The 18,965-nt window shown below is 45.4% G+C and overlaps 1 protein-coding gene across 1 annotated transcript; it reads right to left on the bottom strand.

Annotated features, from left to right (window-relative positions):
* Positions 1-3,896: 3,896 nt before the first annotated feature.
* On the bottom strand, positions 3,897-18,118 carry LOC103247084 (nitric oxide-associated protein 1). Its single transcript, XM_037995518.2, is given in 7 exon segments — positions 3,897-4,953; positions 5,694-5,814; positions 7,939-8,055; positions 9,689-9,820; positions 14,448-14,653; positions 15,153-15,317; positions 16,975-18,118. Coding segments are annotated over 7 exon segments (2,097 nt in total). The 3' UTR covers positions 3,897-4,741.
* Between the last annotated feature and the right edge of the window lie 847 nt (positions 18,119-18,965).

The following is an 18,965-nucleotide window of genomic DNA, read 5'->3' on the forward strand; positions in this document are numbered from 1 at the left end:
TTCAGTACAGCAACATGTTGTACAGGTTTCTAGCCTAGGAGCCACAGGCTATACCATACAGCCTAGGTGTGGAGTAGGCTATACCATCTAGGTTTGTGTAAATACACTTTATGATGTTTGCACAAAGACGAAATCGCCTAATGATGCATTTCTTAGAATACATCCCTATTGCTAAGCAATGCACTACTGTGTATGTAAAGACTAGAGCTCAGAGACTAATAAGTAATGGAACTTTCTTAAAGCAAAATCTACTAGGACGCACTTGAGCCTAGCAGTGATCCTAGGCTGCATTGGACTGGAGGTATAATATGGAACAAATTAATACCAGATCCCAATAGAAGTCCTCAACTAATTCTAGGCATAGAGCATCTTTCTCACCATTTGCTGGCTTTCTTTCCTGCTTTTTTTTCCTTGAGATGGAGTCTTGCTGTGTCGCCCAGGCTGGAGTGCAGTGGTGCAATCATGGCTTACTGCAGCCTTAACCTCCCAGGCTCAATCAGGGGATCTTCCCACCTAAGTCCCCTGAATAGCTGAGAGTACAGGTATGCGTCACCATGCGCAACTAAATTAAAATTTTTTTTTTTTGTAGAGACAGGGTCTTAACTATGTTGCCAGGGCTGGTCTTGAATGCCTGGCTTCAAGGGATCCTCCCGCCTTGGCCTCCCAAAGTGTTTGGATTATGGGTGTGAGCCCTGTGCCTGGCCCTGTTTTCTGAAGTACATTTTCCTAAGTTGTCAGGGTATTAGTAGTCAGTTTTTAGAATGTCTCTCCACAAAGGCTCAGTTCACCCTTTGCTGACTTTTTTCCTGCCTGTTTTTCATTATAATTCTACCTAAATATCCTGGCCTAAGTTCTGAACTGTGAACTCCTGTTTTCAACTGTAGGTAGAAATATAATGACCACAATTTTTTTTTTTTTTTTGAGATGGAGTTTCGCTCTTGTTGCCCAGGCTGGAGTGCAATGGCACGATCTCAGCTCACTGCAACCTCTGCCTCCCGGGTTCACGCCATTCTCCTGCCTCAGCCTCCCGGGTAGCTGGGATCACAGGCATGTGCCACCACACCTGGCTAATTTTGTATTTTTTTAGTAGACGTGTGGTTTCACCATGTTGGTCAGGCTGGTCTCGAACTCCCGACCTCGGGTGATCCACCCACCTTGGCCTCCCAAAGTGTTGAGATTACAGGCGTGAGCCACCGCGGCCAGCCACAATTTTAACTTACAAATAAATGGTATTTCATTCCCTCCAAAATAAAAACTAGAAATCAACTGCCAATCAATTTTCTCCATTTGGGAAGCTGTCGCCCTCTAGAGGTAATATGATGTTGGTGGCTCTTTCCAGTTGTCACCAGGACTGATGGCAGAGGGAGTTGCTACTGCATTCAGTGTCTGAGATGACAGATACCAGACATACCGAAATGCAGTTTTTCTTTTTTCTTTTCTTTTCCTGTCTTTTCTTTTCCTTCCCTCCCTCCCTCCCTCTTTCTTTCTTTCCTTCTTTTCTTTCTTTTTTTTTTTTTTTTTGAGACAGAATCTTGCTCTGTTGCCCAGGCTGGAGTGCAGTGGTGAGATCTTGGCTCACTGCAGCTTCCGCCTCCCAGGTTCAAGCGATTTTCCTGCCCCAGTCTCTGGAGTAGCTGGGATTACAGGCGCCTGCCACCATGTCCGGCTGATTTTTTTTTGAGGCGGAGTCTCTCTCTGTCGCCAGGCTGGAGTGCGATGGTGCCATCTCGGCTCACTGCAACCTGACTCCCAGGTTTACGCGATTCTCGTGCCTCAGCTTCCCGAATAGCTGGGACTACAGGTACACGCCACCGCAGTCAGCTAATTTTTGTATTTTTAGTAGAGATGGGGTTTCACCATATTAGCCAGGATGGTCTCAAATCTCCTGATCTCGTGATCCACCCGCCTCAGCCTTCCAAAGTGTAGGGATTACAGGCGTGAGCCACCACACCCGGCTGAAATGTAGTTTTATACATAAAGAACCACCTTGCCCAAGATACCAATAGTACTCACTTTGAAACACTATAAAAGGTCTACAACATTACAAGTTGCATCTTAAAAAAATTCTCCATTATATTTAGTTTAAGAGGACTTAGAAGACGGCCTAAAGAGTGGGGAGAAGGCAGGAGAGTGTGAAATATATGGGGACTCCCATATGTTGGCAGAGAACATGGCCCTCTCAGGAATTTCATGGCTCTAACTGCGTTTCAGCCTAGCTTATCTTACCAGCACTTATTTCAACATTAGGATCTGGGACTTGACTTGGCAGTTGTTCGTGACACAGTTGTAGTACTACTCACTCAGCTAGGAATAACAAAAGGTGTAGACTTTCTCTTTTTTCCTGTTTTTAGACAAGGTCTCACTCTATTGCCCAGGCTGGAGCGCAGTAATGTGATCACAGCTCACTGCAGCCTCCATCTCCCAGGCTCAAGTGATCCTCCTGACTCAGCCTCCCCAGTAGCTGAGACTACAGGCACACAGCACCATGACTGGCTAATTTTTTTGGGTTTTAGTAGAGATGAGGTCTTGCTGTGTTGTCCAGGCTGGTCTTGAACTTGTGAGCTCAAGCAATCTTCTCACCTTGGCATCCCAAAATGTTGGGATTACAGGCGTGAGCCACTGTGCCTGGCCAATAAAGACTTTGGACTGATGTAATATTATTCAGTCATATAAAGACAAAATGTAAATAAAATGGTTAAAGGGTCCTCTCAGTTGCAGAATAGACCTCAGTTGCTAGAAAGACATAGCTTTTTAAAAATCTTATTTAGTTTTTTGGGATGAAGTTTTGCTCTTGTTGCCCAGGCTGGAGTGCAGTGGTGTGATCTCAGCTCACTGCAACTTCCACCTCCTGGGTTCATGCAATTCTCCTGCCTCAGCCTCCCAAGTAGCTGGGATTATAGGCACCCACCACCACACCCAGCTAATTTTTGTATTTTTAGTAGAGACGAGGTTTCACCATGTTGTCCAGGCTACTCTCTAACTCCTGACCTCAGGTGATCCACTTGCCTTGGCCTCCCAGAGTGCTGGGATTACAGGCGTGAGCCACTGTGCCTGGCCTACAGTTCATTTTTATTAAAATAATAATAATAATAATAAAGATGGGGGTCTCACTATGTTGCCCAGGCTGATCTTGAACTCCTGGCCTCAAACGATTCTCCTGCCTTGGCTTCCCAAAGTGCTGGGATTACAGGTGTGAGCAACTACATCCGGCCTTGAATCCTTTTTTATCTAAGATTTTCCGACATTGTCAAATTGTGTAAGGTAAATTTCTACTTGTTCTCTAGAATCCATTCTCCCCATTTTTCCTTAATAAAAACCCCAAATGGTTCCCATTTCCTCCTCCATTTCCCAGCTTCCTTATGGGTGGGTATGGCCACGTGACTTGACCTATGGACTGTGTAAACTGATGTGTGCAACATCCAGCTTTTCCTCCCTTCTTTTAAATTGAGAAGCTGCTTCCTCTCCATGCTTTCTCCGTTTTCACCCTTACTGGGAAAGGATGACAACTTGGGCAGCCACCTTAGACCTACAGATGGCCATGGAATGTTCCACCAGCCGGATCCTTGGAGCAGAGCCACCTACTCACTTTTATCTTATTTAAGCCAACGTATTTTGGAGAAATTAATTTTCCTGCCATTTTTTTCATATGCTGGCTGCTAACTCCAAATAAGAGAAATGACATCTGGTCTCAACATAAAAAACAGTAATGAGGTGGGGCACGGTGGCTCATGCCTGTAATCTCAGCACTTTGGGAGGCCGGTGGGTGGATCACTTCAGGCTAGGAGTTAAAGACCAGCCTGGACAACCTGGTGAGACCTTGTCTCTACTAATACAAAAATTAGCCAGGGGTGGTGACACATACCTGTTATCCCAGCTACTCAGGAAGCTGAGGCATGAGAGTCGCTTGAATCCAGGAGGTGGAGGTTGCAGTGAGCCGAGATTGCACCACTGTACTTCAGGCTGGGTGACAGAGCAAGACCCTGTCTCAAAAAAAAAGAAACAACAGTAGTGGGAGAAACTTGAATGTAGCAGGCCTCCAATTTTATATATATGTGGGTCACAGATTCATACCGTATACATACTGTACAAAAAAATAAACTTGTTTTTATAAGCTGAATACATTATGAACAGGCACAATCTTGAACAGTTTAAAAAAGTTAACTGTGGCCGGGCGCGGTGGCTCACACCTGTAATCCCAGCACTTTGGGAGGCCGAGATGGGCGGATCACGAGGTCAGATCGAGACCATCCTGGCTAACACAGTGAAACCCCATCTCTACTAAAAAAAAAAAAAAAGAGTTAACTGTTAAGAGCTTTGAAAAGGGTGAGGCTGGCCGCAGTGGCTCACGCCTGTATTCCCAGCACTTTGGGAGGCTGAGGCGGGTGGATCACCTGACATCAGGAGTTTAAGACCAGCCTGGCCAACATGGTGAAACCCCATCTCTACTAAAAATACAAAACTTAGCTGGGCATGGTGGTGCATGCCTGTAATCCCAGCTACTAGGGGGGGCTGAGGCAGGAGGACTGCTTGAACCTGGGAGGCAGAGGTTGCAGTGAGCTGAGATCGTGCCACTGCACTCCAGCCTGGGAAACAGAGCGAGACTCAGTCTCAAAAAAGAAAAAAAATGAGGAAAAAAAAGGGTGAGAGTGGGAGCTTTATTTATGTTTAATATGTTTAACACAATTTCAATGTATATTCTTGTGTTCAATACAGTTAATATCTGGAGTGAACAAGGTCGGTCTCATACATCTATCTGTCCTTTCTTCTTCCGCACGTTGAATACAAGGGAAACAGGCTTCTTGGTTTTATAGGCCACACTTTTCTTGAGGCGCTGTCCTTTGATGTTAACAATATATGGCAAGAGAGGGGGCCGGACGGTCAAAACTGTTCCTTCAGGTGTATAGCCTCGGAGATGCAGTCTGTCCTTAACATTAGGTGTTACTGAAACCCAACCTATGCAGGCACGTGACACAACACAAAAGGCTGTTAGCAGTCATCTTATTAAAAATACCAAACCAAAGCTGAAAATGGAATATCAGAGAAGGCTGTCACTCTCTTTCACTCTCTTATTATTTTATTATTTTTAAAGAAACTATCTTGCTATGTTACCCAGGCTGAACTCAAGTTCCTGGGCTCAATCGATCCTCCTGCCTCAGCCTCCTGAGAAGCCAGGGGAACAGGTAGGCACACCTTATTTTAAAAAAAGCATACAATGCGTTTGTGAAGAGTACAAACTTATTTTCAGAATAGGCTGTATTTTATGAATAAACTAGTATGTATACCTTAAAATAATCAGCTTTCATCAGTTAAGGCACTTTTCTATTAAAAAAATTGTCAGTAAGGCTGCTTTATTCACTTTTTGTTTTTTTTTCTGAGATGGAGTTTGGCTCTCGTTGTCCAGGCTGGAGTGCGATGGCGTGATCTCGGCTCAACGCAACCTCCACCTGCCGGGTTCAAGCGATTCTCCTGCCTCAGTCTCCCGAGTAGCTGGGATTACAGGCATGCGCCACCACGCCCGGCTAATTTTGTATTTTTAGTGGAGACTGAGTTTCTCCATGTTGGTCAGGCTGGTCTCAAACTCCCGACCTCAGGTGATCCGCCTGCCTTGGCCTCCCAAGTGCTGGGATTACAGGTGTGAGCCACTGCACCCGTCCTTTTATTCACTTTTTAAAAAGTGCTTGGCATAAAATTACCTGCAGAGGAAAACTTGATGTCTGCCACTGCTTCAGATCCCCCCCGGCCTTCTTTTAACATAATATCTTCAGCAACAAGAGGAGGAAATCCTGCCATTCGTTCTTTTCCACCCATTGGAACCTTCCAATGAAATAAAGACATTTACAAGTTCAAATTAAATTTCTTGGAACTCTAACATTAAGTAAATCACTGATAAGGTAATTCTGTACAGGGATCAATAATAAAATCCTTTCAAATATTCAACTGTTGAAAAGAACGTACAATCACTTCTGGGGTCAAAGGAAAAGGAAGGGAACTCTGTGATGGGATGAAGCCTACAAATCTCAGGGCCCTGGGCCACACATTGGGCAAGCACCTGGCAGCAGCCTCCGGACAGGAGAATTGTGCTTCACTGACACTGTTTTTAGAATCCTCCACAGGGCTTCACATAGATTCATGTTGGGCAATTAAGGCACGGTCCTTCCAAGTACCTCAGTTCTTACAAGTGTAGCCATCAAGATTAATGCCTGGTCTTTATGAGTTAAGGGTCCATATATAATGGATAAGATTTAGTTTTATGTTTACAGGTGTTTCCATGATGAGAAGTAATTGAGTTTTTTTTTTTTTTGAGATGGAGTTTTGCTCTTGCTGCCCAAGCTGGAGTGCAATGGCACGATATCAGCTCACTGCAACCTCCGCCTCCAGGGCTCAAGTGATTCTCTTGCCTCACCCTCCCGAGTAACTGGGATTACAGGTGTGCGCCACCATGCCAGGCTAATTTTTTGTATTTTTAGTAGAAACAGGGTTTCACTATGTTAGCCAGGCTGGTCTTGAACTCCTGACCTCAGGTGATCTGCCTGCCTCGGCCGCCCAAAGTGCTGGGATTACAGGAGTGGGCCACTGTGCCTGGCCGTAACTGATAATTTATTTATCTATTCATTAGCAAATCTCTCCTGTGTTTAGCACTAAGGACACAAAGATAGATTTTGCAGTATGGTTTCTGCCCCCAAGGAGATCAAAGGGGTAAATAATATGTAAGCAAATACAAGGTCAGAAATGTAATGTGAGGCATCTGTAAGTACTATGGTTGTGAAGGAAGGAGTAATGAATGTGTTCAGTCAAGGAAAACATTAGCAAAGAAGCAATATATATATAAAACAAACAACAACAAAAACAAATAAGCAATTATGAGCAATATTTTGAGAAATGAGTCAAAGTTATTCGGTGGAAAGATATTCTCGGTCAGCACAGGTATAGATAAAAACTGGAAAAAGGATGATGAGTTCAGGGAACTGTAGCTTCATTGTCCAAAGTATGGTGTGTGTGTGTATGTGTGTGTGTGTATGTGTGTGCGTGTATGTGTGTGTGTGTATGTGTGTGTATTAGTGATGAGGATATCAGTTTATACAACTTTTTGCAACAATGTCACTATTGGGCACTCAAAATGTGGCTGGTGACACTAAGCAGCCATATTTTAAATTTTCTTTTCTTTTTTTTTTTTTTACAGACAGGGTTTCACCCTGTCACCCAGGCTACAGTGCAGTGGCATAATCATGGCTCACCACAGCCTCCTACTCCTGGGCTCCGGTGGTGCTCCTGCCTCAACCTCTCGAGGAGCTGGGACTACATGGACTACAGGTGCATGCCACCATACCTGGCTAACTTGAGCAAAAATTTTTTTTGAGATGGAGTCTCTCTCTGTCACCCAGGCTGGCGTGTAGTGGCGTGATCTCGGCTCACTGCAACCTCCGCCGCCCCGGTTCAAGTGATTCTCCTGCCTCAGCCTCCTGAGTGGCTGGGATTATATGCACCCACCACCACACCTGGCTAATTTTTGTATTTTTAGTAGAGATGGGGTTTCACCATCTTGGCCAGGCTGGTCTTGAACTCCTGACCTTGTCGTCCATCTGCCTTGGCCTCCCAAAGTGCTGGGATTACAGGGGTGAGCCACCGCGCCTGGCCCAACGTGAGCAAATTTTAATTGTCATTAATATATTTAAATGTAGATACCCACATGTGGCTAATGGCTACCAAATTGGACAGTGTAGTCTAGAGAAACAACAGCTGTGTGGCTATTCTAGGATCAGTCTATATAGCGCAAATGTGCTTTATAGCCAGAATTCTCAAAGAGAATGAGGTGAGGGAAAGCTAGCTCAAGATACTGTATAACAGTTCTGTCCAACAAAGGCCTTCCTAACAGAGCTATTGGACCATTCCAGTGTATACTAACCATAACCATGCAATCATTAAGGCGTGTTGCCTTACCTGGAGTAACGTATGACCTGCATGCTTCTGATACAGAGTGTCTGCCCTGTCCAAGGAGGTGATATGCACAGGGAGGGTGTTGGAAGCCACGACTGTAAACCAAGCTGACTGATTTCCCTTAAGAAAGGAAGAAGTCATTTGACCTGGTGAAAAACTTGGAAAACCTGCATATTCAAGGTACAATCAACTATCAAAAAAAAACCCAAAAAACAAAAACCAAAAACCCAATCAGACTCCCTTTATAAGTATTGGTATGGCAGTAGCTGTAAATCAAATTATACTAAGAACAGGGGCACAATACTGAAGCAGTGCATTTCAGCAATTCATGTGAAACTATGACTTCTTTGACAGCCTCAATACTATTTTTGAAAAAACGTGTCTATTATTAAAAATTAAAAGGAAATACTATCTGCTTCAACTGTCTCTGTGTAAAGTTAGGTTTAAAATATTAACATTTTATGTGCTCTAATGAAATATATAAGGGTGCAAGCCTGGTGTAGTGGCTCACGCCTGTAATCCCAGCACTTTGGAAGACCGAGGTGGGTGAATCCCTTGAGCTCAAGTTTGAGACCAGCCTGGGCAACATGGCAACACCCCATCTCTATAAAAAATACAAAAATTAGCTGGGTGTGGTGATGTGTGCCTGTAGTCCCAGCTACTTGCGGGGCTGGGGTGGGAGGATCACTGGAGCCCAGGAGATTGACGCTGCAGTGAGCCATAACTATCACTGCACTCCAGTCTGGGCAACAGAGTTTCAAAAACAAACAAACAAAAAAAAACAAACAACTCCCCCAAAAACAAAAAACCAACAACCTCCCAAAACGAAATATATAAGGGTTCTAAGTGTGTAAAGCAAAATTTCTAACAAAGTATGAGCAAACACAAAACCCAAGAAATGTGCTATAGTGATGGCCTGTAAGTTGTATTGTGTTGTTGGACATATCCATGTTTCATTTTTCTTTTTTCTCTTCACTTTAGCAAAGGGAAAACAATTCTATAGACACTCCAAAATCTCTAGATGCTTGATAAATAAATACCAAACAAAAAAGTATATGCATAAAAACACACATATCATGGGAAACAAAGTGTGGAATTAATGTAATGCCTGTAACCCTGTACCTAAAGGTTTGACTTTATCCCATAGATTTGACTCTGTCCCACAGAATAGGGATGGTATCTTGTTTTAAATGCCAAGCTGTGTGGGGTACTCAATTGAAAACATAGTTTTTAAGACCTAGCACTTTTTTGGGGGGATGAGGGAGTAGGGCATTTATTTTCTCCAAGTTTTTTTTTTTTTTTTTTTTTGAGATGGAGTCTCACCCCATTACCCAGGCTAGAGTGCAGTGGTGCGATTTCAGTTCACTGCAGCCTCCGCCTCCCAGGTTCAAGTGATCTTCCTGCCTCAGCCTCTCTAGTAGCTGGGATTAAAGTGCGCCACCATGCCCAGCTGATTTTTGTATTTTTAGTAGAGATGGGTTTTCACCACGTTGACCAAGCTGGTCTTGATCTCCTGGCCTCAAGTGATCAGCCTGCCTCAGTCTCCCACAGTGCTGGAATTACAGGCGTGAGCCACCATGCCCAGCCATCCCCAAGTTTTTATTACAGAAATTTTTAAACATAAAAACAAATTAAACCCTATACGATCATGGCTTAGTTATCAACATTTTGTCAGTTTTGTTCATATATCTGCTTCCTTAAAGTGAATCCCAGTATTTTAAAATCAGTTTTTAATGGTACCGACTTTACTTACCTGCAGGAAATCTATGCGGCCTATAGCACCCAAAAACAGAACCATTCCTGGTTTAAGCACAAAAGTTCTTGGAACAATGGACTGTGTTGGCAAAACAATATTTACTTCTTTTTCTGTTAGAAGATTTGAAATCTGTGAAGCAAATGGCAGATTGTTTTAGAAAAATACTTTCATTGAAAATATATTATGATTTACCTGTAAAATAAAAAGTGAAGAAAAATATGCCAGACTTCAAAATAAACTAAATTATGTCAGTTTGCTACACATCAAATTTATATAGATTCTTCCTGTCTAAATTAATCTCAATCTGATGGCTCTACCTTTGTTTTACAACTTAATCTACAGTAATGGCAAAATAACTTTATAGGTGTATGAGATTTTCCTATGTCAGCAGCATTCCCTAAATGTCAAAATTAATGTGAACCTGAAAACATGTTGATTCAATACCAAGATAGAAAATATATGTTCTCCTTATCAAGGCTTGTGGGGAGTAGCAATGCCAGCTTAAAGTAATGGTATATGTGACCTCATGTCCTAGTGGTCAGTATGCATGCATTAAATGCAAAATGGTCACCCCATTCTAGGAGCAAGTAAATTGGCTGAAGAACCTTTTTCTAAATTCTGGTCTTCAATTTCCTTATTTATCCCAAATATTCAGCAGAGAATGAGAAAAAGTTATAAATCCCCTATGCTTATAACATAGAGGATTTATAATTTATCCCTATAATTTATCATAAATCCCTTCTAAGGATGACAAGTTCCTAGAGAGACTAGAGAAAAATAGAAAAGGAAAGACAGAAGTACAAGATTCTGGAAAGATTTAAGGAATCAAATTCTGGTTAAAAAAGAATAAAGAAGGTACAAATTGGACACAAAACTTGTAAACTTCCTGTTTAAGAATAACAAGAGGCTGGGCACAGTGGCTCATGCCTGTAATCCCAGCACTTTGGGAGGCTGAGGCGGGTGGACCACCTGAGGTCGGGAGTTCAAGAGACCAGCCTGACCAACATGGAGAAAGCCCGTCTCTACTAAAAATACAAAATTAGCCGGGCATGGTGGTGCACACCTGTAATCCCAGCTACTCGGGAGGCTGAGGCAGGAGAATCGCTTGAATCCGGGAGGCGGAGGTTGTGGTGAGCCGAGATCGCACCATTGCCCTCTAGTCTGGGCGACAGAGCAAGACGCCGTCTCAAAGAAAAAAAAAAGAATAACAAGAAAATAAAAAATAGAAACGATACATCACAAGAAAATAATAAGGGAGCTACAAACAGTTTTCTTCATTATTTGTGTTTGAAAAGGCACATTAAAAGCCATTTGCAGGTCAGTCGATGGTGGCTCATGCCTGTAATCCCAGGACTTCCAGAGGCAGCAACAGGCAGATCGCTTGAGCTCAGGAGTTTTTTCCTTTTTTTGAGATGGAGTCTCACTGTGTCACCCAGGCTGGAGTGTAGTGGTACGATCTTGGCTCACTGCAACCTCTGCCTCCCAGGTTCAAGCAATTCTCCTTTCTCAGTCTCCCAAGTAGCTGAGACTACAGACATGCGCCACCATGCTTGGCTAATTTTTTTTGGTATTTTTAGTAAACACGGGGTTTTGTCACATTGGCCAGGCTGGTCTCGAACTCCTGACCTCAAGTGATCCACCTGCCTTGGTCTCCTGAAGAGCTGTGATAAGAGGTATGCGCCATCACGCCCAGCTGAGCTCAGGAATTTGAGACCAGCCTGGGTAACATGGCAAAACCCCACCTCTATGAAAAATACAAAAATTAGCCGGGGTGGTGTGTGTCTGTAGTTTCTAGCTACCCTAGAGGCTGAGGCGGAGGATCGCTTAAGCCAGGAAGGCAGAAGTTACAGTGGGCCAAGATTCCACCACTGCACTCCAGCCTAGACCAGACTGGGCAACATAGCAAGGTCCTGTCGCTACAAAAACTAAACAATTAGTTGGACATGGTGGTGTGTACTTGTGGCCCTAGCTACTTGAGAGGCTGAAGTGGGAGGATTGGTTGAGCCCAGGACTTTGTAGTTACTTGATCATGCCACTGCATTCCAGCCTGGGCAACAGGGAAAACCTTGTCTCTCTGTTTTTTTGTTGTTGTTGTTGAGACAGGGTTTCCCTCTGTTGCCCAGGCTGGGCTGCGGTGGCAAGATCTCAGCTCATTGCAACCTCTGCCTCCCAATAAGTGTATCAAGTGATTCTTATGCCTCAGCCTCCTGAGTAGCTGGGATTACAGGCATGCACCACCATGCCCAGCTAATTTTTTGTATTTGTAGTAGAGATACAGTTTTGGCATGTTGCCCAGGCTGGTCTCAAACTCCTGGGTTCAAGCAATCCTCCCACCTCCGCCTCCCAAAGTGCTGGGACTACAGGCGTAAGGCACAGTGCGCAGCCTGAGTCTTAATACTTCCATTTCACAACAGAGATACTTGGTTCAGTTTGGGAAACCCTGGTTTAAGACAGCAAATAAGTGTATCTGTAAACTAACAGAGAAGAAAACTACCAGTGCTGACAGACATTTATATCTAAAAATTTGGGGTTCTCATTCTGCTGTCTAGAATATTTTGCAAATTCTTGCCTTTCTGACACAACTGTTTCATAGAGGGTATATGACTTAAGTAACTGCTATGCCTGATCTAACAGCATCTGAGAGGGAAGAATTAGTCTGGGCTTGGTGGCTCACATCTGTAATCCTAGCACTTTGGGAGGCCGAGGTGGGTGGATTACCTGAGGTGAGGGGTTCAAGACCAGCCTGGTGAAACCGTCTCTAGTAAAAATACAAAAAGTAGCCGGGTGTGGTGGCACATGCCTCTAAAACCAGCTACTTGGGAGGCTGAGGCAGGAGAATCGCTTGAACCCAGGAGGCAGAAGTTGCAGTAAGCCAAGATCATTGCGCCACTGCACTCTAGCCTGGGGGAGACAGTCAGACTCCGTCTCAAAAAAAAGTTGTGGGGAGGAAGAATTAGTTCATTAAGCTAAAGTGATAGAATATTATTAGAAAGCAGTTCTGAACTTTTGGACTACTAAGGAAGAAAAGATGGCATTAGAAATTATTCTAGGAGGGCAATAAAAGTTAAAAGGTCTGTATGATTCAATGACAGGGGACACCAAATAGAATACAATTCTGAGAATGTAACTGTAGGTGTTACTGATAAGGCCAAGAAAAGTACCTAAGAAACCAATGTGGTTTTGTAGGGAGACACAGAGATAATTAGAATAATCAGAAACTGGTCAGTAACCAGATTCAAAGGAAGTGATTAATGAATCTCTTGTGAGGCTGTATCCTGGATGCACATTTGAGTCAATCAATGATCTGAATGAAGATCCAAACTGCAAATATAAAAAGTAATGAGATTTAATGAATATTTAACAGAGTAAGATATAGGCTGAATTTAACAAGACAAAGTCAAAGTTACCTATGAGGCCCAAAGTTGTCCATGAGCAGTTGGATTAAAGAGAGGCATAGGAACAAGACAGGTAAGAGTTAATGCTATTCTTTTTTTTTTTTTTTGAGACTGAGCCTCGCTATGTCACCCAGACTGGAGTGCAGTGGCGCAATCTCAGCTCACTGCAAGCTCCGCCTCCTGGGTTCATGCCATTCTCCTGCCTCAGCCTCCCCAGTAGATGGGATTACAGGCGCCTGCCACCATGCGTGGCTATTTTTGTATTTTTAGTAGAGACGGGGTTTCGCCGTGTTAGCCAGGATGGTCTTGATCTCCTGACCTTGTGATCTGCCTGCCTGTGCCTCCCAAAGTGCTGGGATTACAGGCGTGAGCCACTGTGCCCAGCTGGAGTTAATGCTATTCGAAATCATGCTCACCTGAGAGCACTGCGTTCTCAGTGTCAAACTTTAAGAACAAACATAGAAAACATTCTGAAGAGGCCTGGGTTAATGAATAGCCTGTTTCTCAGGGAGCACAGCTGTAGGAAATGAAGACAAATAATCCAGATTGTTAGCACAGTAAATGCTCAATGTTTGCTGGATGAACTAATGAAAGAGAAGAAAAGGGAGAGATAGGTGAAGAAGAGATGGGATGTTACACTTTAAAATATTTCAAAGTCTGGCAAGGGAAATAGGTATTACGTTAGTCCCATATGGCTTTAGGGAACAATGGGTGCATGTTACAGGGAGACTGTTCAGCTCAGTACACTCAATACAAAGAGAAGGTCAAAGACCCAAATGAGTTACCTTGGAAGGTGACGGGGCACAGTTTCAGTTAATGGTGAGTCACTCCTTTCAGTTCAAGATGGAGGGCCCCTTGATGGATATGTTATAGGGGTAATTCAAGCAGGAACTAGGGAGGTGGACTTCAGTGATATTTATGTTTTTTTCCCCAATCTCAAAACCTAGGCTTCTGTAAATGTTTCCCTAACTAAGGTAACAATCACAATGATAAGAAATAAGTTGGTTGTCAGCAATGAAGTCTATCAAATGGAACAGAGAACTTCAGGGTGTACAGATTCACCCTTAAACAGCTTTTATGAATGAATCAGAACTGAGTCTAAAATGGAAGTATACTTCTTTTCCTGTTTTCTGCCAATTAAGACAGCGATACTTGTACAATTGAGAGTAAATGTTTCAGAGGCTGATATGACTAGTAATAAAACTCCAGTTTCCCATTTAGCTGGCTCTGCATGCATTACACTCTTTCTCTATTGCAATTCCCCTGTCTTGATAAATTGGCTATATATGAGCAGCAAGCAATATAAACCCATTAAAAAAGAAAAAGAAAGTAAATGTTTCTAAAGGAAACCAAATACATACACAGTTTTCTTTTGTAATTCCAGGGGTGTCATAAAACCAGTGGGCATCTTTCACATCTTGTGCAGTCAGTTCTACTTGTTTGGTGGATTTGTGCGTACCCATAACAGGTTCATTTTCCATGTCAAAGGCAAGTGAATCAGCATCAAACTCAAAGGGAACTGTATCCTTCCGTTCTTCGGAATACAAGAATGTCCTTCCAACCCTTCCTAGAACAAGTTATAGTAAGGTTATCAGTCACTCCTTTAATACTTTTGACTCCAGACATAATTTTTATGTTTCCCTCAAACAAGTTACTAAGATTACAGTGTAGGGAAGTGAGACAACAATGATACTTTTTTTTTCTTCCAAAAAGCAATGGGAGTCAAACTCTTGCAATAATCAAGTGTGTGGCTGGCGGTGTACGTGGAGTGGCAGGGGTGAGTGTGTGTGGAAATAAAACTGTTTTAAAGAAAGCCTGAAAAGATATACCAAGGAAAGACAGACAATGTAATCTAAAGCTGCTGCATGGAGTAAAAACTTTTACTACCTGTACCGCTCTGGGTTTCCAAATAGTAGCCTTAGTGCTAAAAGGCCTCTTTGTTGCAGAATGAGGAAGGCAGTCTCTCCTCACAAAAACTGGCTAGCCTTGGACAACCATATTTCACGTTGCTTAACAAAGAATTTTAGCATAATACCAACTAGGGTTTTCCCATAGAGGATGCTTACCTACGACATAACCATGCTTTTTCAGGACATTAAGCTGATTTTGTTCTTGCTCACTAAGATCTTCTTCAGCTTGAGTTGAATCTTTTTAAAGTCTTTGATGTCTTTTAAACCTTCTGTAAGGAGTTGGGTTGCAAATGGGAAACTTTAGAAGGTTTAATGTAGTACCTGAAATATACAGAATAAATACATCTTTAGAAAAGGGAATAAGGGGGAAGAAAATGAACATTTTTGAGGATCTACACTGTGTCGGTTACTATAATAAAATATAAAATGACTGACACTTTACAAATGAGGAAATAGGTTAAGAGATTAGCTCACAGGGGAAACCAGAATTTGAATCCAAAATCTGTAGGGCCGATTTCTTTCAATTTTCATCACATTACCATTCAGTATAAAAGTAATATTTGTGTAAAATTCAAAGTGCAAGACAGAGAAGAGCAGCTTACTAAATGAAACTCTGGTTTCAAGGGAACAAATAGGGCAGTTTTGTAAACTTAAATTTAAACCTGGCTGGGCGTGGTGGCTCACATCTGTAATCCCAGCACTTTGGGAGTCCCAAGCGGGTGGATCACTTGAGGTCAGGAGTTCCAGACCAGCCTGGCCAACATGGTGAAACCCCCCTCTCTACTAAAAATACAAAAAATTAGCTGGGTGTGGTGGTGTGCGCCTGTAGTCCAGCTACTCGGGAGGTTGAGGCAGGAGAATCGCTTGAACCCGGGAGGCAAGGGTTGTGGTGAGGTGAGATCGCACCACTGCACTCCAACCTGGGCGACAGAGTGAGACTCTGTCTCAAAAAAAAAAAAAAAAAAAAAAGCTAGAATTACAGATGTGAGCCACTAGGCCCAGCGAAGCCACACATCAAATTGCACTAATGAGCCGGGAGTGGTGGCTCACACCTGTAATCCCAGCACTTTGGGAGGATGAGGTGGGTAGATCACTTGAGGTCAGGAGTTGGAGACCTGCCTGGCCAACGTGGTGAAACCCTGTTTTTACCAAAGATACAAAAATTAGCTGGGCATGGTGGTGCTTACCCATAATCTCGGCGCTTTGGGAGGCCAAGGTGGGCAGATCACGTGAGGCCAGGAGTTCGAAACCAGCCTGACCGACATGGTGAAACCCCATCTCTACTAAAAATACAAAAATTAGGCCGAGTGCGGCGGCTCACGCCTGTAATCCCAGCACTGTGGGATGCTGAGGCGGGCGGATCACGAGGTCAGGAGTTCAAGACCAGCCTAACCAACATGGTGAAACCCCCTCTCTACTAAAATTACAAAAATTAGCTGGGCATAGTGGCGTGTGCCTGTAATCCCGGTTACTCAGGAGGCTGAGGGAGGAGAATCTCTTGAACTCGGGAGGAGGAGGTTGCAGTGAGCTGAGATCTCACGCCACTGAACTCCAGCCTAGGCGACAGAGTGAGGCTCTGTCTCAAAAACAAAACAAACAAAAAAACACAAATTTCATTAGGTTCAGACAGTAAAAAGGGCGCACACTTTCTGAAACAATATACAAAGAAGTTACAAAGCAGATCTCCAGAACAGGAACTTTGTTTTGTTCCCTGGTCTATCTCCAGTGCCTAGTGACTGGGAACAGAGAAGTGCTCCATAAACACTGTAATTAGAAAATTACTACAACACATCCTGAATGTTTCCTAGCAGTAAGCTGACACAGAAGACAGGTGTGACCAGAGTGGGGAGAGAATTTGTAAAGGGAAGGGTACAGGCAGCCTGTAGTGGACATTAAGGGAGGATGTAGTCGGTGCCTCAGCTAGGACCAGACGTCCACCTTGTCAGAAAACGAAGAGGGAGAGCCTCCTAAAACTCACCTGGCCAAGGGGAGATGGTGGCTCTGTCGATGGCCTCGGAGCCCTTGGCGGTGCAGTAATCGGACTCCAGGAGCGTGTTAAAGAGAGTGGATTTGCTGGCGTTGGTGGCGCCCACTAAGTAGACGTCCCCACGGTAGCGCCAGGAGCGCTGAAGGGCAGAGATCAACTCTTCCACTCCATAGCCGGTCTTGGCGCGGATCAGTCGTACGTCTCTGACCACGGTGCGGGACCAGTTCGGCGGATTCGAATTCTCCCCGTCCTGTGGCTCGTTCTTGACGGGGATCTGTGGCCCTTGGTGGCCAGGGGCCAGCAGGAGCCCGGCCCGGGCACAGTCGTCCCACAGTCGCTCCCGCAGCCTCTGCCGGTAGCCAGGAGCATCCTGGGGCAGGAGGTCCACTTTGTTTCCCAGCACGATCAGCTGCTTGGGGCCCACCAGCGCGGGCAAGTCGGGCAGCAGGGCGTCGGGCAGGTCGAGCAGGTCCACCATGTAGAGCACCAGGGAAGGCCCGGGCCGCCGCAACGCGGCGCTCACCAGCTCCAGGTACTGCTCGCGGCTCACCTGCAGGCGTAGAGCGCGCCGGTGGTGCACCAGCAGCCAGCATCGCTGGCACACGGTCCGCGCCAGCCCGCCGTCTGCCTCCGCCGTGTGGAGGAACTTGTCGCAGGGCAGGTAGCCGTGCACGCCGGGGTCCTGGCAGTGCAGCTCTGCCCCGCAGCCCGAGCAGTTCACGCCGCTGGGCGGCACTGCCGCGTCCGGGTGCCCCACGACCGGGTGCTCCCGGGGCCTGGTCCGTAGGTTTTGCTGTCGCCGCTCCTCCCGCCGCTGCTGCCTCTGTCGCTCCTCCTCCTCCTGCTGTTGCTGGAGCTCCTGCAGCTGCTCTTCGCGGGTGGGCTCCGGTTCCGGCTCCGGGATGTACTCCGGGAACAGAAAACGCTCCTGCATGTCAGCGCCTTCTCCAAAGCCCTCCGTGTCCACGGGGTCATAAGGAAGCTCGCGTCCCAGACTCGATGAGTGCTGGAAGGAGGCGGCGGCAGCGCGCCTCCTCCCCAAGAGCGGCTCCCGGAGGCCATGGCGCGCTGCCGTGGGAGTGAATCCACGAAAGAAAAGGCTCAGCAGCCTGAACTGCAGGCGAGCTGGCAGCATGAGGAAGTAGCTCCAGGCAAAGGGGCGGAGTCACAAGCGCGCACGCGTACTAGGGCCCGAGGCGACGCGCGTGTTAGACCCGAGACGAAAGCGAGTGGGTACTTGGGAGCTGTCCTGTTTAGTTTTGCGTCTAATCTCGTGAGTTCTCGCTATTTAAGCGCCGAGACTGAGAACCTACCTAAAGCTATGGCAAAGGCACTGGAGGCACTGGAGGATTGAGCTAGATGGGCAGAAGAGAGCGATGAGCGTTTTGGGTTTTTTCATTTTCAGGCTTAACGCCTCACTGCTCGCCCAAGCCGCCCGTAATAAATCACATTTAAAAAGGAGCTTCCGGGCCGGGCGTGGTGGCTCACGCCTGTGATCCCAGCACTTTGGGAGGCCGAGGCGGGCGGATCATGAGGTCAGGAGATCGAAACCATCCTGGCTAAGACGGTGAAACCCTGTCTCTACTAAAAATACAAAAAATAAACCAGGCGTGGTGGCGGGCGCCTGTAGTCCCAGCTACTCAGGAGGCTGAGGCAGGAGAATGGCGTGAACCCGGGAGGCGGAGCTTGCAGTGAGCCGAGATCGCGCCACTGCACTCAAGCCTGGGCGACAGAGCGAAACTCCGTCTCAAAAAAACAAAACAAAACAAAACGGAGCTTCCGGCCGGGCGCGTGGCTGGAACGGTAGGCGAGCGGGCAGCTCGCCTCTAATCCCAGCACCTTGGGAGGCCGAGGCGGGCGGATCACCTGAGATCGAGACCAGCCTGGCAAACGTGGTGAAACCCCGTCTCTACTAAAAATACAAAAATTAGACGGGCGTGGTGGCGCGCGCCTGTAATCCCAGCTATTTGGGAGGCCGAGGT

The sequence above is a fragment of the Chlorocebus sabaeus genome, chromosome 6 (assembly GCF_047675955.1).
Source record: "Chlorocebus sabaeus isolate Y175 chromosome 6, mChlSab1.0.hap1, whole genome shotgun sequence".
In the NCBI taxonomy this organism is placed as follows: Eukaryota; Metazoa; Chordata; class Mammalia; order Primates; family Cercopithecidae; genus Chlorocebus; species Chlorocebus sabaeus.